Source organism: Indicator indicator, chromosome 9 (genome assembly GCF_027791375.1).
Source record: "Indicator indicator isolate 239-I01 chromosome 9, UM_Iind_1.1, whole genome shotgun sequence".
NCBI lineage: Eukaryota > Metazoa > Chordata > Aves > Piciformes > Indicatoridae > Indicator > Indicator indicator.
In genome coordinates, this window is record NC_072018.1 from 19,290,550 (window position 1) to 19,314,475 (window position 23,926).

The following is a 23,926-nucleotide window of genomic DNA, read 5'->3' on the forward strand; positions in this document are numbered from 1 at the left end:
TCCTCTGATGTCACAGCCACATGACTCGCTCGCTCCAGTAACAGTGCTTGCAAAAAAAAGGAGTTTTAAAGCTTTTGCTTTTTTGGATTGTGTGAATGCTTCATTCGCCTCACAAACAACCACAGAACCACAAGTGCGGTGCAAACTTTCTCCAGGAGGACAGCAAAGAAGTCTCTGGTTTTTAAATGGTTAATCTCCGCAGGTCACTACCAGCCACTGAGACCAACAGAGTCAGTAAGTGCTCTCTAACCACAGTCTATGCAGTAATAGTAGGTCCTTCAAATATTTGTTCATTCTCCTTTTTTTTTTTTTTGGTTTTGTTTCCTTGCTTTTCACATGTTACCAGTGCTACACAATTTTTTGACAGGGTAAAAAACCAACTATAGAGTCTATGCAATCCAGGAACACTGTAGAACTAAAACAAGGTTTGGCTATGGTTTGTGTTTTCAGTTTGAGGATCCAAGAAGTATTTACACCAGAAGGTGAAAGCTCTGCGTGAACCAAGAGGGACTATGGCATCAAACAGCCTGTTCAGTTCAGTGACACCATGTCAGCAAAACTTCTTTTGGGGTAAGTACTGCAACGTTTGAGCTTCTGTTTTCCATTGTCGGGAGTTTTCTTACTTTTACCAGTGTTGCCTGTAGTTAAGCAAAAACTTTCTTGTGGGATGTTAGGGTGTTAAAACAGTTTATCTGGTTTGTAGTGTGGGGGGGAAGTCACTGTAAATAACTTCTTCAGATTTCTGAACAAATTTGTTAGCTGACAAGCTGAGCAAAATTAATTTGGTGGCTTAGTCCTTAGTGTTGACAGCAGGTGTGCTCAGCTGTCACCTGGGTCAAGGTGGAAGATTTGGATGGGATCTAATATAATGTTATCTTAGGAAAAAAGATAAGTATTTAGTGACCTAATCAACAACAGCACAGATACCTTAAGAACTCCAGAGTAAAGGTTAACATTCTTAGATGTATTCACCATGGCTGGTTAATGAGAGATACTTAAGAGACAACTGATAGGATTTAAGACTGCTTATTCTCTAAACTGGATGAAAATGAGTAGCATGTAACATACAGCAGCCTACAGTACCCATGACTATCCTAACATTGTTCCAGACATTTTATTGTCATGCCTATATAGCAAATTAAGTTCTCAGAATGATCTGCAGTTCTCTAGTTTTCTGTTGCTCCTATTTCACAACAACGTATGTTTGAGAATATATTCATTTGTAAAAGCGTATTCTTCATTACACTAATTGTGAACAAGGCAAAACATTCATGCAAAAAATATTACGTCATGAAATAAAAAGATTTCACATGCTGGTGAATCGAAGCTTTAATTGAAAGTAGAATTTTAAAATCTCTCTGGAAGAGCATTGCCAAATATTTACTTCAATATTCTGCACTGTAAACACAGATTCCTTTAAGAAAGCATGTATGTATATTGAGGCAATTATTTATATGCACTGCATACATACATGTGCATAAAAATAATAAATACAGTATAAAATTGCACCTCTATCATTGCTTACTTTGAAAAGTTTCTTCCTGCCAGATAAGTCTTAAAATCAGCACAGAGCATCTTGCTTACAAAATATTAAATGAATGACTAAGTGATTTATCTGCAAGTAGAATGAAGTTATAATTTAAATTTGTTGGGAAATTCTATATTTTGGTCACACTTGATGAGTAGTAAGATGTATATTCAAAAGCTTTTTCAAAGCATCTTTTACCGAGACAGATCAGGAAAATAACAAAGCTCTGAAAGATCAAGAAAAGGTTTCTGAAAACTTACAATATTTTCTTAATGGTGTCCATCATGTTGATACTATGTTTGGACTGTAGTTAAACCTATTTCTCTTCCTCCCCTATCCCCCTTCCAAGAAAAACAATGCTAGAACCATTTTCAGCATATACATCCCGATTAAGTTTGTATTGTAATGAAGTGATGACTCGTGTTTCTTATACCCCTCCTACTTCACACGCTTTGACTGGTTCCCAGTTAAGCCCATGAACAAGCCATAAGACAGTGTGTAGCAAGAGAAATGAAGAATAGCTTCTTCCAGGAGTGAGACCAATTTGATTTATGATCAGTAGATACCAGAAGAGATAACATAACCTGTGGCTGGTCATGTAGCTGTAAAACACTGAATGCTGAGCAGAAATGCTAACGTAAAACTGGTAAGCAGCTTTTCTACTGAAACTGCTGTCTTAATGAAGCAGAGCAGAAGCGTGGCCAGACCACATTATCCCAGTGTTTACAACAGGAAATACAGTTTACATGTATAGGGACTTTCTTTTGCTTTTACTTCCAAAAGAGATTAGAAGAAATTTAGTTGGCTAAAATTATCAAAACACAGAGTGCTGACTGCTCAATTCAGCTACTTCTGATCATTCCTAAAGCGAGTCAGAAGTAATGTAACCTGACTAATACTTTTCCCCAAACTGCACTAAACAGGGTTGTGTACACAAACCCAAATGTGGACACAAAAAGAATGGATACAAGGAACTACAAAATCTCATCAACTTTATCAATAAGTAAACAATGTATCTTAAGCTTAAAATAACCCCAACTTTAATACCTCAATCTTTATAAAAAGGAGACAGTATATTTTAAAAAGAACAAAAGCCAGGAGTCCCAAGTTACTTATGAATTTGCCATTTCCAACCAATGGTGCAGCAGTAGGTTAGAACATACCACCTACTATTCCTTTCCATGCTGTCAGTATCTCCCTCTGCTCCTATCTCCATTTTATTCTATTCAAGACTGTTGAATTTAATTACGTTTCTCTTCAGAATTAACTGATGAAACATAATGATGAGTAACAATATAGAAGGCAAACAGTGCCATAGCGATTAACTTGCATGGCTGCTAATCTATACCAACTATAGCTCTGACAAGTCCTGTTAAACTCATTTTTGTCTACATGTTTTTGACTTCATATGAAAGGGAAAACAAATAGTAAAGAGAAAAGATCATTTCCTAATTAATGTGAACATATACATCCCTCTACAGTTTACCAAACTTGAATTAATTAGACACTAGGTTTCATATCCAAGAGTATTTCTACTTCATGCAAGTTATACACAGGTTTTGACTGCATCATGCCTCAGTAAACCCTCCTAAGCTTTTAAATAAGCGCATTCATTTCAACCAGTAAAGGATATTATATTCCTATCGTCTGAGGAGAAAGAAAAAAGCTCCAAATAAACACTATGCAAAATAACCAAGCAGCATATCTGTTAGAAAACTTGGTAAACATTTGTTTACACAAAGTGTTTCAGAGAATGAAGCACTTTGTAACAGTTGTGGGAGACATTTAAAAAAGAACAAGTGTTTCCAAGTATGTTCTGTGTATCTTCATAGGAGGATTTTACCAAAGAAATACATCAGATAAAAATTGGGCTGGTAGTTTAATCAATTATTTCATGTGTTAACTTCTGGGAGCTGTTCCCCATAGACAGACATAGTAAATCTAAATGAAAGTCTTCACATAACCAACAAAAAATTTACTCTGCTTCTATTAAAATACTCGTATTTTTTCATTTCATCTTCAAAAAAACAAACCTTTTGTAGATTTCTGTTCTGAACTACTTTATTATTTGGTAAGGAATCTTAGTTTTTTACTTTAATTAAGTAGAAAAACAGAAATTTTCTGTTATGTTCCAGTTCTGTTTAACATATTTATACTATTCTGAATGCTAAGCAAAGTCTCAGGAATTACTATCCTTTGCATAAAATATAATTCAAAACACTAGGACTTTAAAAAATGGCACTGAAAACTCTGCAAGACTTGAGTATTCTAATGTGCATTAAGAAGTCTGCAAGCTTCTCCCAGAGGCTTTTTGTATGTGAACCCCCTAAACCATGCAGAATTGCAATACACCACTTATAGGACTCTTAGGCAACAAAACGCACTGATCTGTTTAATGATCTGTCTCAAATGAACTATTAATAGCCAATGTTGTGTAAATCAGCTATGCTGATGTAAAATTCACTAAGATTGAAATGTTCCAGTTTATTAGAGCATCAAAATACCTGATGGTTAAGTAAACTAAGGAAAGAAAAAAAAATCCAACTCATTAGAGGCACTATGATTTTATCAAACATACAGGATTAATCTCTATTGAATAGAACCATTCACAAATCAAAACTTACTCCACTTCAATACTTTCATGCAGTGCTAATCAATTACAACCTTTTCTAGTTATTTGAAATGCATGTGCTTTTAATTTGATTCAGTGGTGGTCTAAAATATAATATTCAGGCCAAGCTAAGTCATTCTGTATTGCAACTTTGCTTTTTTTCAATAAATATTCATCTAGAGGTTTTCTTAGAGAAAACTGCTCATATGAAGACTGTGGTAATATTTTTATACTGTACCTCCTTGTTGAAGCAAAAGGTTAGGGGTTACCTAAATACCTCAACTGTATATACAAAAAAAGGAAAAGGTAAGTATTCACATGAAAAATCCAAAGGGACTATATTATTTATTTTTGCATTTCCTATGATTAATGATGCACCAGTGCATACTTGAAAACTGAAGTCAAAATAGGGTAACACCTCAAATTCCTTTACATACTGTACAAATATCAAACTTCCATGCTGTATTAACTATACTACCAAAAATATTTAAAGGCTCTGCCACCCCACATTAAGAGCATAACAATAATACTGAAATTCCTCTCAAGCAATGTGATTTCTCAGTCATGGTCAGACTAATACTAATCAAAGTTGCACCTTATACCTTTACTTTTCCCCACTGCTTTTTAGAATATAGTTGTATTTTCTTAATATATAATAAACTCAGAGCAGTCTTAAGTAAGTAATAGTTAAAACTGTATCCATCCACGTACAAAGGGAAAAACAAAGCAGCGAAAAAATCTTGCAAGATACTAACTATGCAGTGCAGACAATTCAAAAGTGCAGTTAGACGATAACTGTGTTTAAGGATGTGTCCCACATCAGGGCACACACCCAACAATAGGGAGCATTAATAGCAACTAAGAAGTACCTTCTAAAGCTGCAGAGTTAAAACAAGAAGCTGAAAAAATACAAGCAAAATTCATCATTCTTTATACACTCCGTTGGAAATGAAAGCAGAGAAAGCAAAGGGAGGAATTATTCTGTGCTTGCCAGGCTGCAAAGGTGCTGAGCACCCACATTTCTCCTGGCTTGCTATTACCAGAGCCAGTAGCAGCTGTCAGTGCTGGCTACCTTTTGAAAATTAGACCATGTGTATGTTTTACTCTATGTACCTAATAAAAATCAACATTGTATGTTGTAGATGACGGAGTTGGTTCTGAAAACTCATTAAATACACTCCATTAATAAGAATTACAATAAATTGCCATGTTTAATATGCCCTGGAGTATATAATATTTTAATTAAGGCAGCCTCAAGATAAATAGTGAGCTTAAGATGGTAAAACCTGAAGCATTTTAAAGTCTTGGGCACAGAGAAAATCAGTTTCATGCAACCAGTTCAGAAACTGCAACATGAAAATATTCAGTTGTTACTTTAAATAGAAAACCTTAATTTGTCTAAATGGAATAAATACATTTATTCTGATAAATGTACTCAGAAATAAATGAGTAAACTGTGCACTAATTCCAAGAGATTTTCCTTGTAAATTTTGCCAGACTTAGGAATTAGCCACAGATTTTCATCTGGAGACAGCAGACACCACAAAATACAGAAAACATCTACCTCCTCCACCACAGAATCCCCACAAGAAACCACTGTTATCGACAAGATTAATTTTTGCTCGAGTTATATACAGTGGCTTTAATTTCTATTGTACATGTTTATTCCAAACTGCCCTCTAGAGCCTTATAGGGAGCAGACTAAGGAGGTCTATCTTCTACTCTCAGGTGTTTTTGTTTTTAAGTTAATAAAGCTTAAATCTAAGAGCACATTTCCCAACATAAACATGCTCTCTTCTACAAATAAATATAAGACTTCCCACTTAACATACTGAAAAGCACACCATAAAGAGAATATTTTAAAGATGAGCACAAAGACAAAATAACTCTGGTTGCTATATCGTAAAACAGTTTAACACTTCCAATACAAAAAAAAAAAAAAAAAAATCCATTATTCATGCATCTGTTTCCTGTATATATATATTATTCTGCTTGTTACCATACTGTGCACTGTTCTAGCCCTCCTCATGTAGCTCCAAGTTTCCTATTTCATGTATGAACTTGCCCCAGGAGGGAAAAAACCATAGGTTTGCTACAGACTCACTTAAACTGCTGAAGTCATTTTAATCAGAGCAATTAAATTATTCTCTGCAATCTACTCTTTATTAAATATTTTTATTTATTAAAATGAATGTTAGCATAGGAAAAAATTAAAGGGAAAAGGCCACAATTTCCTTTAATGCATATGGTGTTTTAAGAAATAAGGTATTTTTATATCATATTTACTGTATTCTCAACAGTTTTCTATAAGCGTATTTTTTCATATCTGAAAAAGCTACCTTTATTTTTATAGCAAAGGATAAAACCAGTGTCTTCTGCTGCCTGTCTCTTAAAAATGCCATGTTCATTAATGTCAGGCAGTTCTGGAATTAGCAATAGTTTAAAGTTTTATTATGCTATAGCTAAAACCCCTGTGGCAAAAATATTTTGGCAGAATTTCATTCAAATATACTCTATTTCTGATAGACACAAGCTTATTTTGCATATTATGTTTCATCAGAATTGCTAGCATTTCATAATGACTTTAAAATTATTATCATTTTCTTGAATAAGGAAAGTTAAAAAGCAGACAACCTTACATACATTTATTTTCCCCAGAATTTATTTGACCCGTAAGTGTGCCAAACCATTGTTTACTTATCCCTCATGGTCAGATATCTTACATCTAAATCCACTCTGTGGTTTACTAAAACAGAACTACTGAGCCACTGCCAGTTACATAATATTTTATTGTTCAGAGGAAAAGGACACAGCCTCAATCGTAATGAAGATCAGCTAGAACACTAATAAGATGTGTTTGTGTCTATATGCACGTATACACATACACACCAGGGATCGCACACTGAGTGCAGTTCTTCTGAAGGTGGCTCTGGTAAAACAGTGGACCAGGGTAATGCTATTGTCAGATTGAATGTCTTTCTCAAGCACATTTAACAGATATGACCATACATGTAAAGCGAGAGAGAGGGTCACTTTGAGGTGCTGGGTTTTTTTTTAAGGAAAACCCATACAAACAAATAATTATGCCTAAACATGTTCACTTCCCAATAGTGTTAATCCCCCAAACTATCTGTAATTCATCTGAATACAAATCAGAAAAGACAGAGTTTAAAAAAACATGACATTTTAATGTATCCATGTGTGGTATTAGAACAGGGTATTCTTTCTTTTAAGAAATGTTAATGAGCTGTGTATGTGGAAACACGCACATGTATACAGTTCAAAACTAATTCCTACTAATCCATACTTCCAAATGTCTGTAATTCAAGTGAGCTTAATAAACCCAGTAACAGTGTCAATTTAGAAAACATCTCTAGTAGTATAATATTTTCTACCCTAACACTGAGGCTTTAAAAGAGAATGTGCTGTTGCATTCAGATTTGCCAGCAGTAAAAATACTCAAAGAACATGTACAACTTTTCACATTTGTCTACTTACTCTGCTAATATGCGAGTAGGAAATTGTAGCAAGGGTCTTGTCTTAATATATATAAGGAAGAATGTCTGTTAATGCTATTATAGTGCTCTACATAAATTATGTTAGGGCTAGTAATGAAATAGATGGCAGAAGCACTCATTTTGGAATACTGTGAAGTATTTCAGAGAAAAGAGATGTTTGGGAGTAAGTCTCTTGGTTATCTTCTTGCTTCTTCCCATTGTCCCATGAAGAAAGAAACTGATTTTGTGCAGATTAGGCTGGCCAGTCTTAACTCACCTCAACTTTCAAAGTGAAACCACACAGTTTATACAAAGTAGTCTTATTTGTAGGCCAGCTGCTGTTTTTCACACACATATTTCTTTTGAAAGTGATAAAAAAATAATTATATTTAGGTTGAAAGAATTCTGATGTGAAATATAGAGTTGTTCTGCTAAGAATTATAATACTTCACAAGATTATTTTTATATAATACACCAATAATTTACTATATATATCAACCATCATCTAGAGTCAGAAAGAGTAACTTCACACAGATTAAATGGTTAGGATTCAACAGAAATTAAAAGGCATTTTTAAGACATGACTAACAGAAAAAAAACAACAAACACACCTTCTTCTGAAGACTGTTTCAGAAGTTGTTATGCTAGTTTATCATGTCACAAGAAGCTTTTCAGGTGGGACATAATAATGAACTCCCCTAGTAGCTATGTCCTTTCTGCATTTTCTGTCTAAATTCCACAAGTAACTGCTTTCTTTCAAATGTATCATCTCTCCAACTGAAAATCCTCCACTTCTAAATAGAGAACTTTTATGAAAAAAGTGTCATGTTTGCTCTTTAACATTGAGGGGACACATATGGTCTGGCATAGTGACTCTTTTTATTAACAAGTGTTTGATGAATTAATGGTTCTAGCTATTGTATAATATTCAAGCACAGAAGCAACTTTGTTATAAAGTCTGCAGTATATTTACTTCCTAACACAATCTGCAGAACTTGTCTCCTCTAAGTAAACACCACCAGTATAAATTCACATTGAAAGGGTTCATCATCTATGTTTTTCTAATCAGTGGTATCAAAGTTTAACTCCACTGTGTTTGGTTATTTGTGGAATAAATAAGCCATAACAATGAATGGTTTATTTAAAACTGACAGGACCAGAAAGCAGCAACTATTTACTTAGGCAGCATACCTCAGTATACACCAGCAAAAATGTGCTCTTTTCCCAAAAGGATTTTCTGCATAAAGGGCATTCACTTTGCTTCCTTCCCACCCCTCTTACATCCAACTCTGTACATTCAAAACTAAGTGCTATATTTTTCTGGATATTCAGTATATTTTGATTTCTTCCTTTCTGATTAAAAGGCATAAACACTAGAACAAATTCAGAGGGTACGCTGTTTATACAGACATTTTATTAAAGAAGCCAACATTCAGAAAAAGTTCAGTCATTTGTGGATGATAAAATAACACCATCTAGACAGCCAAAAAAATTTCATGCAGCATCAAATGGGAATAAATATATCCTTCCCAGCACAAATCTTTTTCATATTGTGGCAAGAACAGTTTCTTTATAATACAACACTGTATTGCATATCCAGTACTAGAACAACTTTCAATTTCACAGTGTTTCAGAAACAGGACCTAAAATCATGCTAAGTTATTCTGTATAGCAACTAACTCAGTCATGACTTTATAATAATTTAGGGCTCTAAACTCATTAAAGTAAAATTTTGATATTACCTTTAAAAGCAAAAGCAAAAACTTAATTGCAGTTGAGCCACCTAAATGTGTATTAATACATCTAAAAATAAATGAAGACTTAGGCTTGTCCAGATAGAAACATAAATTATTACAATACTTACTAGGTACCCAAAAAAAAAAAAAAGACTTGAAAGACTAATTAAAAAAAAATGTGTGTGTGTATATATATATATATATATATATATATATATATATATTAATTGACTAATTTCAAGGCACATATGTAATGCACATGTGTAAAATCTATTTGATGGAGCCAGCTTACATACACACACACCCCCAAGCTGGAATGTTCCAATTCTGATCAAAGATGTATGTAGCCGGATGTGCGGTTAATTCACTGATCAAATTTTCACAACTGAAGAACATCTTGAAACACACACTCCTAGTTACCAGTAGTGTGCTGGTGCTTTTTACTTGATCAGACTTACTCTTCATAATTTTACGTTTTAGGACTTATCTTAGCAGTAATATAATCTCTTTTTCTAAAGAAACAAAAAAAGGAAGAAACAGGGAATGCTATAAGGGCACTGGTTTTCTGTTCCAGCATTCTTAAAGGGCACAGTAAGGCTGAGTGAAGTAAATTTAAAATACCCATACAATCTGAAATCTAAACTTCGGGACATGTTTTTACAGTAAGCTTGTGCTCCATAAAAACTATAGAAAAATGTCAGAAGCATAGATGTTTAGCACATGCACACAATGTTAGACACAGATCTGCCCTGTAACAATAATATACAGTAGCTCCTCAAAGTGCACAAAAGATTTTAAAATCCACTAAATCTATAAAATAGTCTGATGCCAGACTTCAACTCTATCTACTGACTCAACCAGATGCATTGAATAAACAGTACTTAATGGATACTAAATTCTATCAGTTTTTTATAAAGTTAAGAAGACTTTGTACTAAATAATGTTTGAAGTCTTTTACCATTATATTTAATAAACTTACTTGCTTAAGATATAGTAAATACATATAATATAATGGCTATTCCACTTGATAAATATATGCATAAGAATAGTCAAAACAAACTAATAAATAAACTGAGATGGGCAACAATTGTACTAGTCTCAACACTGATTTAAAAGACGTCTCCTTTCTTCTTCTTTACATACCTGGTTGTTATCAATTACTGATGTATCTTCACCCCTTCTTGTTGCAAAACTTCCTTTGAAACTTACAGCACACACAGCACAACATTTGCTACCTATATACATAAAAAGCACTTTTTTTTTTCCCCTTTCCAGTAGCCCAGAAAATCTGAATACTTTTTTAGGCTGCCGATATCTTCACATAGAAACACCAAATGTCTGCAGACAGTAAGAAGCCTTTAGTAAGCCTTTTTGCTGCACCATAATAATCTGATCCAGAAATTCAAGGGTACCTTAAACAACGGGCTACCTGTTCTAGCCATGCTTAGGAATGTGGCCAAATCATTTTTATTGATTTAACCTTTATAGGAATGCTACATATCCTCAGAGCAAAACATTTCTAATGCATTTATAATATGATATACCTCTGAGAAGTTATAAAAAAAAAAAAACAAACTGTATGATAGATAGGCAAGACCCCTCCACTATTATGCTTTTTTCTGATTTAGTGATCCATAGGCATATGAGTGTTAGATTATTTTCCAAGTTTGCATATGTCTGTATTCATAGGATGAATTGAAAAACCGTTACACATAGAAAGGACAAGACTAATATCTGATCTGTCTTTGTTTAAGAATGAGTAATAACTGGTGAACTGATAGCCAAGTCTCTAAATACTCCTTTCATTCTAGAGTTACACATCAATCATGTTACCTGCAAACATATCAAGTTAAAACTTCCAGAATTTACAGTCCTTTTTGAATAAACTCAGCAGCATGCTAGCTATGTTCAGAGAGCTTACAGAAGGTGGTTTGTGTATCTCACCAGAATTCTTAAAGTAGTACTTCTCAAAATCCCTCTTCATCAGAAATCTATTTTCATATATATTTCAAATCAGTATTTCTTGATGTTAGATTCATATTCTATCATTTTTTGAAGTCAGGGTAAAAAAAAAAAAAAAGGGTATTTTAGTATTTGTTGTTCTTTGGAATGTTACAAACCACTCATGAGCATTGCCAGGAGTCGCCTGTTTTTCAGAAAGTAAATGGTTCAGAGTTGCTCCCTGTGGTAAACTTCTTAACAGTGTAAAGTTGAAGTGAATACGGTGACTGAAGAGTTTCTCAAACAGAAGCAAACATACTTATGTTATGAATTACATTAGTTATATTTCTTATAAAGTAAATCTGATGATGGGAGGAGTGTTTAAAAAAAAAAAAAAACAAAACAGAACAAATGGAGAACACCTAGTAATTAAAATGACTCTTACTCCGAATTACTACTAGCATAGAATTCTAATGTACTATTCTTCACAACAGAAAAGCAGAGCCAGGCACAGTCTAGGTAATACACTGTAATACAGATCTTTTCTTTTAATAACATTTAATCTGTTTTTTTTTCCTGAAGTTGACAGTGTCTAGAAATCACTGATTCTCTCTCATCTACCATGAACTATACATCTCATCCACCATGAATTATGTAGCAATCCTACAAAGAAAGAAAAATATTAAAACAATTCATTAGTGAAATAAGTGCCTATCTGCACTCACAAGGTAGACAAGTCAGTACATCAAAGCAATGAACTGGAATCGGAATGTATGGCCTAATAAAGTAATAGGTATCTGAAAACTCATTTTTTTCCTTATGTCAGTAAGAGCTTGTCTTGCCTTTCAGAAAATACATCACGAACTTTATATCTTAAAAACATTGAGACGAAAAACATTCTAAAGATGAATCCATATGCAAACAGATAAACCCACAACAGAACCACACAAACTAAATGAAAGTAAGACTCCAATGTGACATGCAGCTGTGATTTTTCTAAGGCCAGTCTAGTTCTACCTTCCACCATGTTGGCTTCCACCATTAAGGATCTGGCCAGATGAGTGCTTGCATTTATGCAAACTGTTTTTACTTGGTACTATAGCAGACTGAGAGCACTAAACCAGTTATTGCATGTAGATTGGGAACAATAGCCATGAATATGTAACTAGTAACTCTAAACAAGATCCTAGAAAGATTATTGAAGCACATCAGATCATACTTACTTGATTTCAACTTTAGTACTTGTAAAGCATAAGAAGTTAAGGAGCAGAAGTTAAGGCGCAGCTATGGATTTCACAAAACAAAATAGTCATTTGAATTATATGCATTTGAAAAATCTTTGTAATGATCAGCTTGGCGCTAAGAGCTCCATCTCCCTTCCACTGTTATGTTACAGGACAACACTTCTGTTGTTACTTGTTCTTACAGTGCACCTTAGGGACAAAAGGAAGAGCCTAGGCAATACTGAAGAGTAGTGGAATACGTTAGAAATGCAAATTTTGACAGACTGTGATGATGGAAAAAGGCCTAGTTTAAATGCAGTTACACTAATAAAACTACTTATAAAACTACTTACAGTAACACCCCTTTTTTCTTCTTTTTTTTTAAGAACATAATAGACACATTTGTAGAAGGGGAAATATTAGCATAGTTATTCTGACAAACAATAACAGCTTTTGGTGCTACAGAAAAGCCTCTCTGTGCTGGCATGTGAAAAAGGTCAGATGGTGGAAAACTAACTTCATATTCTTAACCTGTAAACTCTTTCCTTTCCTGACTACTAACAAATATCCTAGTAGGGGAGATCCACAGCTTTTCCAGGAACTCATGTAGGGAACCTTCTGCTCTGTTCCAATGGAACAGAACATGTGCACATTCACCTTCAAGAGCACTGGCCTCTATAGTAGCTCTGACTGAGTCTGTCTGCTCTGCACAGGTTTGACACAGAAAAACTGCCTCCAGATTTTCAGTTTGTACAGGTTTTTACATATATACACCCATATACGCATACATATGTCCGTAAAAAGCAACATACTTGACTACTCAAGTTTGCATACTATTAAAGAAGCAACTATGATACTTCAGGAACCCTGCAACTTGATCACAGTGTCTTGAAAAATGGAAAACGAAGTCAGAGAGCAACTCTGGGAACACATTTTGCAAGGCTGTTTTCCTTGCAAGGAAGGAAAACTGTGCAGAAAAGGAAAAGCTACCTTTCTGACATCTGATTGGTATCATAGAATAAAGAGAAGCACCAAAAATACTTGTGCTTGATGACATAAACAGAGGTTCAGAGATGGGAGGGTCAGGTATTGTGCCATTTCAGTTATACAACTCGTTTTCATGACAATTCTGGTAATTCTTACACACTTCCCAGTGGATTTAATTTTTTTGTTTAATGACTCTCCCCACATTTTACAATGGTGAAAGTAGCAGAACAATGCCATTTTACAACCATGTATTTGGACTCTGGCAAGCTTGTCTCAGCACTTTTCTACCCACCTCTCATACTTCCGACCTTCGCAATCTCACACCTTGACAGTAAGGAGTACAGGTCTGCCTCCATTTTCAAATCTTGGCCATTGGTCTGCTTACAAAAGTGCTTCTAAGCATCTTCACACTTGTCCATTATCCTGCTATGTCCTCTATTTTCTGATAGAACAGGGCACAGCTCACACAAGAAGCAGATTCCAAGCTTACCTGAATGCATTATGATCATGTAATACTTTTCTACTTTTCAAAATGGAAAGAATACAACCACCCAACTAAAGATTTTTCAACTGTCTTATTGTCACATGGCAATGGTTATCTCGTATGATATTTAGAGGTCTTGGCCCCATATATAAAATCAGTTACCCGAAAACTCTAGACATTCTATCAAGAATTCCTCTACCTTTTATTTCTTTAGCATGAATTTTAAAGATTGTATTTTTGCTATACATTTGTTCAGCACCTACAATAACAAAATACTGATCCATAGGTGCAAACCTTATATGACAACACAATAACAGTAACAGTCCTTTTATAAACAGGATCATCATTACAGCCTTTCTGAGTCTTGTTTGCTTTTGCCCAAATTAAAGCTGTCTCCTTCAAGGTTAGCTTATTCTGATGTATACTTGAGCAATCTATTCTAAAAAAAAAAAAAAAGGCAACTTTAAAAGCATACCAGTGACTCACATTGTCAGGACCTGGTAATTTTGGTTCTTGCTGGAAAAACGCTTAGCAAATATTGTCAGCAAAATGCTTCCATTTTCTTTGCATAAGCATATTTTAAACCCGAAATTAGCAATACTAACAATTCTACTATCACCAAATATAGCTTTACTCTACTTTGGGTAAGATCCCAAAGGTATTTTCAACTAGAAAACTGGTTTTGGATGCAACTAAAAAATAAAAAAAAAATTCCAGGCAGTTAAAAACCTCGCTGACTGACTTGGTTGTGAGAACAGCACCACACAGGATTCTGTTTAAAATGAATTGATTATTGTCGTTTTTTTCCTCATCCAGTTTCCTACAAGCACAGTTTACAATGGGTACAAACTGTTGTCCTGCCCCTGGTCCTAATGTAACAATGCTCGTCACTGAAACCACTGCTTACCTGAGATTCTGAACAAACTGAAATAGCCAAGCCATAAATACTCACAGAGTAGCAAGGTGACAAGATAACCAAAATGGATCAAGAACAAATCATCATATATCAACCTTTTTATTTCCACAGAAAACCTGACTTTCAGTAAACGTGAGGCAGCAAAACCAAAGCAACTTGGCTTCAGAAAAATAACTGATGCTGCTTACATATTAACCAAGGGAACAGGACAGTCAGAGTGTTGCAGTGCAGTGTTGCAAACTGCAGTTGAAAACAATGACTCCCTATAAACAGAAGATGTTTTAAGCGTCCCACAGAGAGATGTTTAATTTTGTTTAGGTTAAACTAATCAGCCTAGATGAGAGAATATGAACAATATTTATTGCAATTTACATGATATCAAGCTGAAGGATAGTCAGACATTTGAATAGAACATGATAGTCTTGATCAATTAGAGGAAACCTGAAATCAACAGGAATAAATTCAGCAGACAAGTATAAAAATGCAGACCTTGAAAAACAAGTGTTTAAGTAAAGGTAAAGAGCTTTATCAAAAATAGTAACTCAGAATACAAATCTGTAAATTAAAAAGACTGGTGGCAGGTTTGCTTTCTCACAGATGCTACAAATGGTAGCAGATGGCTTCTGCATTTCTCAGTGATGACAAGAGCTCACAAGAAAATTTTGTTACTTCCCTCCCTCCCCCAACACCACCCCCCTCCTCCTTTTGGACATCACCTTTTAAGATATGTGGGGACCGGCAGTAGCGATCCCAAAACACTTGGGGAAAATAAGACATCAATAACAGTTTTATGAACCATGATCAATGTGTAAATGTTAAAGAAAATGCATTAGTCACTATGAAGTGAACGGCAATCAACTCTTCTTTGGTCTTGTGGTGTAAGACATAAGTCAGGAGCAAAGGAAGTGTAAAAGGACATTTTTAACAATTCAGTATGTCATGGCTAGGTTGAAAGTATGCCACAATAGAATTTGCCAGCTTGGATTTATTGGGCCTTTTAGGTCTGCAAACCTATCTACATAGTTTCTAAAGCCTGTTTGTATCTTGAGATAGTATTTTTTAAACTATTAGGAAGTTGATGAAATACATCCTCCACATCCAACATATTTTCACATTGTATCCAGAGTAAGTGACACTAATCCATCCTATTCTCTCAACTATTTTTGTTGTACAAGATTGTAAAGTTACCCCAGTCATCATTTCCGTAGAGAAACAGGGGTGTAACTATGGAGAAAAAAGAAAAAAATAAGCTCTGTGGAAACTGCCAATAATCTTCTTTACTTAAGGATTTTGGAGCAGATGAGACCACTGGCTAGCTGGCTATCAGTAAGGTTTTGGTAATACAAAATCCTGCCTCACTGACCCTGACTGGAACAAATGGATTCTTTTAATTCCCTCCCAACTCTGTATTCTTGTATGAAGTTACTGTCATTGATAAAGGTAAAGGTTTCGGTACATAATAAACTTTCCACAAGAAAAGTTATGATAGAAACCTTGCAGTCACTCAGTTGCTCTGAAGCAATGACCAACTTTCTATTTAGTATGGGGAAAAAAGCACACAGACTTGTGAATATGACAGAGTGTAAAAGGCACTGCAAGTTCACATCCTACTTTATCTATGGAGAATCTCTATGTCCAAAGCCTACCAGTAATTCGTACCAAAAAATATCACGAGTCTTAATATCTCCAGATTTCAGCGAAAGGTTTCATTTATATATAGTCCTTACAGAGCAAAACACTTAAGTATATGCACAACTATTTGTATCTTATTTCCAAAGTCAATGCTCATATCCTGCTCAAAATCATCCAGATAATCTGATCACAGTCTGTTCTTGACATCAAGTACATATAAAGTGTTTCCAGATCCTATCACCGAATTTGGTAAGTGATGCACAACTCAATTTTCTTTAAAAATAAAAGTCAAATAGCAACAATTTTATTTTCTGTTGTGGTTCAGAAAAATTTTACAAACCCTGAAAAAAAAGTAAGCCCCAAGTTTAAGAAGGTATGAAGACAAATCATACAGATACCTCTACAATAGTCTCAAAAGACCAGAACCCACACACTGACATGTGGGAAGGAAAGGCTGCACCAGCTCATCATTACCTCTTTGAAAACAAAAACAAAACAAAACAAAACAAAACAAACAAACAAAAAAAAACCCCACACAAAAAAAAAACACCCCCCCCCAAAAAAAAAAAAAAAACAAACAACAACACAACAAAAAAACACCAAAAAAAACCCTTGTCCTTTCCATTTGGCAAAAAAGTAACAACTATTTACACATGTTGCTGCATGAATTAGAAGCAAGTCCATCAGAAAAACTTTAGTAATTTAAATTGTAACTACTGTACTATACACAGAAACTAAACTGCAGGGTTTTGAAGTGTGATGACACTCATTCCTCCAGTCTAAAAAAACATTTTTATTTGTTTTCTGAAGCTTAAAACTCTGCAGTATTTTTTTTTTTTTGTCCAGCAATGGTTGCAATAGGTGGACTGCTCTGACATTCTCAGCTGCCTGAGTGGTAGCTATGTTCTTACAAACAGCACTAAAATATTCCCAGTATCTTTGTTTCTGTCTACAAAAAAAACGAGGCTTTCACCAAGCACAAACACACATATGAATTGTACCCCTCTTGCAGTATTAAAGTAGCAGCAGCTGTTGTTCATGCTTTTATCACCCCACATTTAAAGTAACAAAAGAGTACCAAAATAGCAATGACAGCTATCATCAGCTGGAGAAGATGTTAGCTTTTGAGTTTAGTGCATGTGAATTGTTAGTGATAGTAGCTACCAACACTTGTCTTTAATAGTAGATGCTTATACAAGAAACATATGGCATGCCTGGAAACCCACATGGCAAGCTCACATATAGCAAACAATGTTTTGGGGTTTTTTTTAAAGTTTAATTCCTATTTTATTTGTATTGAATAGGACAACTATATTTACTTGTATATCAATAGAGGAAACAGCGTTGCCAACAGAAAAAGCAGACATCCTCAAAGATATCAAATATTTCATCACATCTACATTGAAAAGATTAGAGAAAGCTTTATTAGAATAGGAAAAGAGAAGACAAAAATCTGTTAAAACTAAATGGTGTCCAAGAGCTTCTGCCTGGGGTCTCAGTTTGCAATTGATAAAATAGTGTTATGACTCCCCTGTTTCCAAAGGATCATAATGATAAATCAATTAATATCTTTCCTTCAAACCTTCCATTGCTAAACAGAGAAGTCTTTTTAAGAAAAGAAATAAATGCCCCATATACAGTTCCTCAACCCATTTGGTCCATTTTTCTGGATTAATCTAAACATTAAAAAAATAGCATGTGGTTTGAGCTTTTGATTTTTATCTGTCTTAAGAATTCCAAAGATAAATATTGCCATCCTAACCTCAGCTCCAGAAATATACTTGACTTTGATTATTCAAACACTGCAGCAGTTTTTCCACAAATAATTCTCTAATTCATTAGAAAGAACCTCTAGAGTTTCATCTCTCCTCCTATGAACTGATCACCTATCTCTTCAGTTATCTGACCCATACCAGGACCCCGTAGATATAGGGTAGTCACTTTAATGCAGCATTGGACATATAACTAGAGCAGTATGTGAAGGGTGCCCTACCTGGGCAGGCAAAGGGGAAGATCCTGCCAGTGCAAACTCACAGGCAGAGCTTGTTTTAATGCGTGTCTTTCCAAAAGAGTCTCATTCTGGAAGGAATAAGACTGGCATTCAATAGAGAAACAGAGAATACATAAGTTTGCCAACTAGTTACAGAGCCTTTCTCTTGCAAGTCACCAGATATGCATCTAGCCCTGTTTAACATACATTAAAGCTGGTTCAGTTTAGCTGATTTTCAGTACTCACTACTTGCCATTTCACTTCGGTAGGCATAAACAGACCTGGGAGTGCCTAGTCCAGGATCAACATAATTTCTGTAACTCTCATAATACATCTAAATTGGAATTACTGGGGCATCAGCAAAGGCTTAGTAAGTTTAAAAATAACAACTATTTTTATTCACTAAAAGCAAAGCAAATTCCTGCTATGACCATCATCAAAAAGTTTACATTTTCTTCTGGTAGGTAATACAAAGAAAGCTAGTTTCTCTTATCTCAAAGCTTGCAATATGAAGTCATGCTCAACTCAGTGGTTCTCAGAATCATATAGTCTTTACAAAGCAAATATATTAAAATCTTAGCCAATAAATCACCCCCTTATGTCAGCACACCAATACTAATATTTTTTCTTCTCTAAACTCACAAACATGAATACATAAACAAAAATCCACACAAACAAACAACAAAAACCCCCACTATTTTTTTTCATACTACCTGGTACACTACAGTAAAGTCCTTGTCATTGATGCTGTAAATCAGGAGACAAAGTTACTGGGCAACCTTCGCTGCTAGTGATTGAACTGCTTTACCAAATTTTTTATTAAAATGTAACTGCAGAAGAGAGATATAGCTGAAACTAATCAGCCAACTACTGAGTTACACACTCAAATTTAATGTTACTAACAGAGGAACAAAACACTGATTTCCTTAGGTAGCTTTTTGGAGGGGTGGAAGGATGTTATGAAAAGAAAAAAAATGCATTCACACAGATCAGGCTCCTTTTGCATGCTAACATTTTTATTCCCATCTTTTTTCCTAGACAGACAAATAGAATACAAACTCTAAGTCGGTGAAATGTTATGGCTAGGTACAGGTCTATACATACACATGCATAGTAAGAAAAAAATTATTAACACGTGAATACTTTTTCTTTCCCTAAAAAGGAGGCAAAATAAAAGGGTAGTTTTTCATCCTTTCCAATACTTTTGCTAGTCTCCAGGTTTGCTGAAACTTCTTGCTTTAAAAAAGCAATTCCTTCATAGAAACCTCCAGCAATGTAACAGTCATATAAAGTAAACTCTGATTTTAATGGTACGCCGACATAACTTAGCACTAACTGCAAAGCAGGTCTGTGAAATAGGAATTAACAATTTTTTGTGCAAGTTCTCCAAAATTCAGAACCATAACAGAGTGTTAAATAATAAGAGTGAAATCTATTTTTGCAGGAAAATATGCAGAACTACTCTGATGTCTACGTTTTAAAAATACAGATTTGCAGGAGCTTTATGGTCTAGGAAAAAAAAGTAGTCAGAGGCATAGAGTCACATATTAAACCACATTGAAACATAACTTCCATAAGGACTATATATTTTTTACTCTTAACTTGGCTAGTGAAAAGGACTTTCCAGAAAATCAAAATTATTTAGCAATTTTAGATGATGCTTAATACTAAGCTCTAGTCTACATTTAAAAGTTTTTCCAGAGTAACTACACTAGCTTGGCTATATCAGCAAAGAGAGTTTACTACTGCAGACTGTAACAGTTAAATAAAGCAGACTATAAAACAAAGTTTTCTCATATAGTTTTGAAGCAAGTAGGTCTGAAGCAGGTAGCTTAGACCAAACGACCTCAAAAAATCCCTTCCATTCTAAATTCTCTTGTGCACAAATACTGCCAGCTGTTGAGAATGTGTGTGCATGTGTGTGTACCCACTTAAATGAAAACCCATATAAAAATAAGAGCACACAAAAAACCATAGGCCTATTCTCCTGGGGTTTGATTTCCTGTGAATATTTTAGAATGTAAAAACTACGCAACAACTAAAAACTGCAAGCTTGGTTTAGAGGAGAGATACATTATTTATAGAATTAACAAGAGCCTTTTGTAATACAAAAGTATTAACTTTTTTTAATAGGAAAGAAGTTTGACAGAATCCATTATTTGATTTGTTCCACACTTAAAATGGTCAGTTACATTTATTTATACTTTGTGGAATTTGAAGTTATTCGTGTAAAGCTTTTTTTACCTTTTTCTTCCAGGGTGTAAAGCTCAGCTTTTTATGCTATCTTGCTGTACTTCACCAAAAGCACAAATAACAATACGTAGACTTGTACTAGATATACTGAAGGCTTCACACACAAAGTCAAATATAGACTGATTCATGATGAAGTACTCCTATAGTTTCACAACGGATAGTCATGCTTTATTTTGGGACCAAAATATAATCCTTCAAGACAGTTTATCGCAATTACTCTGAATCATAGTTAAAGGAAAACAACAACAGGACATCTGCTAGCAATATAACACTGGTACAAAATTAAATAAGTACTTAACACATTGCCCTTTCCAGGGTTACAATACAGAAGATGCAATACTATAGTCCCTCAGACTTTTTCAGGGAGTGAGACAGTGTCATGGCTGTTGTCTTTTTAAGTAAGAAAAAAGGCCCACTCATAAGCAAGCCAGTGCTTCTTCAGAAGTACTCATTCTGTCTAGAAAAGGAGGATGATTCAAAACCACAACTACTCAATTTTCTAAAGGTTGTACAAATCATGTTGGGGGAAAAGGGGAAAAAAACAATCTGAGCTAAAAATAAGTAACAAAGAAACTTTATTGTCCAGAGAAGGGTACATTAGGTCAGAAGCTGCTGCTTTTTAACACCATGAAGTACTTGCAGCTTTTTGTTCTAAAGCAGAAGCAGAAAACGTCACCAAATCAGGAGGACAAATAAATTATTTGCTCAATGTTTTCTCTAAAGGAAAAAAGCTTAACAACAAAATACACGTTCTGGGTAGTGCTGGTATTTTTAGAAATAAAAAACCCTCATAATTGTTAACATATTAAGAAACTGCCAATATTATTTTGTAGAATAAATTAAAACATGACATTAAACTGCTCTTCATGCCCTTTCCTCACCCACTGACCCATTAGTCTGCCATCCATTTACCATTTCTACAGCAAAGCTCACAGAAATAATATTCAGTTAATTCACAGCCACAGGAGGTGTGGAGGGGAGCATGGCTTCCCTTCTAATCACTGCAACACTGAAGTGCATCATTATCTAAGGTCCTACAGAAACACTAAAACAGACGAAATGCTGATCTATGGGATTAAACATCAATTTACTTATATGAGACAGCAAGCTTTAATAGGCATTATACTGTATCTATTTTATATACTAAGCATTCAAATGGAAAAGTAAAAAGTATGATAGAGTCATTTATACACTTAGTTATCCTAAAAAAAAAAAAAAAAAAAGAGATAGTGTTACTTATTTATAAAGTGCTAGAAACTACACAAGACAAGTTCCTCCATCTATCATTATTTAGCTGGTTTATTGCAAGCCCTAGAGCCAGTGTGGGATTTGAGGATAACAAATCATCTTAGACAACAGTTTAGGGAGAATGTAAGTTACTATACTGAATTCACAATGAGAGAGAAACACACAAAAACACGTTTCTCTAACCACTAAGGGCTGTCTTGTACCTCCAAAGAGACAACCATATACTGGGGAGACAGACTTCAGCACCAGCCCAGCAAAACTTGAGAAGGATTATACAGCCTTTGTGGCTCAGGAGAAAAAAGGAAAAAAAAAGGCTCTAAGTATTGCTCTCCAAAGCTATTTAGGACACAGTGCAATATAGAGTCTGTAATGACTTCAGAAGACTAAAAATCTAATAGTAATTACTGTGTCCTTACCATTCTGCATGGACGAGTAATGTTCTACAAAAACATAGCACACTGACACATACAACCTGTACTGTCAAATTAAACGTGACAAAAATAAACTGAGATTGCAAGTTTAAAAACTTCAGCAGTTAAGAACAGACACATCTGCCAATTACAATCCTTGCTGTAGTCAAAATGGATTTTCAGGTTCATTTTGCTGGAACTAATGCATTGTCACTTATTGCATTGGGGGGCGGGGGGGGGGAAGTAGAAAATGCTGAACTTGATTAATGTGTTAGTTTATGGCTTAATCAGCATTTGGTTACAACACATGTACATCTTCACTTCATCAGGACAACGCATCTACAAATTTTTAAATCTGTTCCTTGGGTACTAGACAATGCTTTCAAGGAACATCTCAAAACCTGAAACCACAGAGTTTCAGGAATCTAAGTTCAGAATCCTGGAACCATGTATCTTAAAATATTTCAACTCAAAACATGATTTCAAACACAGGACCTACCCAGAATAATGCTAAACTTCAGTTAATTTTACTTGTAGTAAAAATTGTTAGCCAGATTAATCTCTCCTCGAAAACATCCTTCATGTGTTGGGTTTTTTGCAAGCTTTCTGAATATAGAAGTAATTTTGAGATTTCTTCCTACGTCTGTTAAGAGACTAAGCAATTTATTTGCTTCATGTAAAATACTGCCTGGGTACTATCCCATAAGTTAATTAAGATCCCCCATCAACTTTTGCCCCCTTCGTAAGTAGGGACAGTATACTCAACAACAAGGAAAAAAAAGCCACAACACACATTGGAGACTGACAGCAGCAAAGATAAAACAATTGTGTTTCAGACATGATGTTTGACACTAATAATGTCAAAGTTCTGTCTGTCTTTCAAGGGAACTTTGCTACTACAAGGTAAAATTAAACTGCAGTATTAGGAAAGGGAATTCTAAACTAACTACATTTCAAATGCAGTACAGAAATGTCATAGCCTGAATTTTCAAATAGCTTTTTTTAAAAACTCTCACCATTTTTACCTCTTGCATCTTTTATTACCAGTTCTGTGAGACCTATCAGGCCTCCTCAAAATCCCGTTGTGCTAAGCACTGTATAGAGAAGGGACACCGCCTTTAAACAGAAGGAGCTTTAGTGATTTCTCTCTCTAAAGAATGTCCTTCCTGTACTCTGTCCTACTTAAGAAAACTAGATGCCGAACTAAGTTTTCCTTTTATGCTTCACACCACTCTTGCCTGATGTATTTAATGAGATAGAGGGGAAACAAATAGCAAAACACAGTCTGATAAACAAGTACCACATCTGTTGCCACTGTCCTTCCATCATCTCTCTACTACAAGGGAAAAAAGATTTTTCTATGCCCATTTGCAAAGAAGGATTTCAAGCTCAGTAGGCCAAATTGGTTATTTTTGAACAACGCAATCTCAGCACAATTCTGGGTTCAAATATGGTAAACAAGTATGGGAT

The 23,926-nt window shown here is 34.8% G+C and overlaps 1 protein-coding gene across 1 annotated transcript in view; it reads left to right on the forward strand.

Annotated features, from left to right (window-relative positions):
* Positions 1–512: 512 nt before the first annotated feature.
* RUNX2 (RUNX family transcription factor 2) overlaps positions 513–23,926 on the forward strand; it is a 151,410-nt gene continuing 127,996 nt past the window's right edge. Inside the window, exon 1 of the mRNA XM_054383333.1 lies at positions 513–570. Coding sequence (XP_054239308.1) covers positions 513–570 — 58 coding nt within the window. The remainder of the gene's footprint in view (positions 571–23,926) is intronic.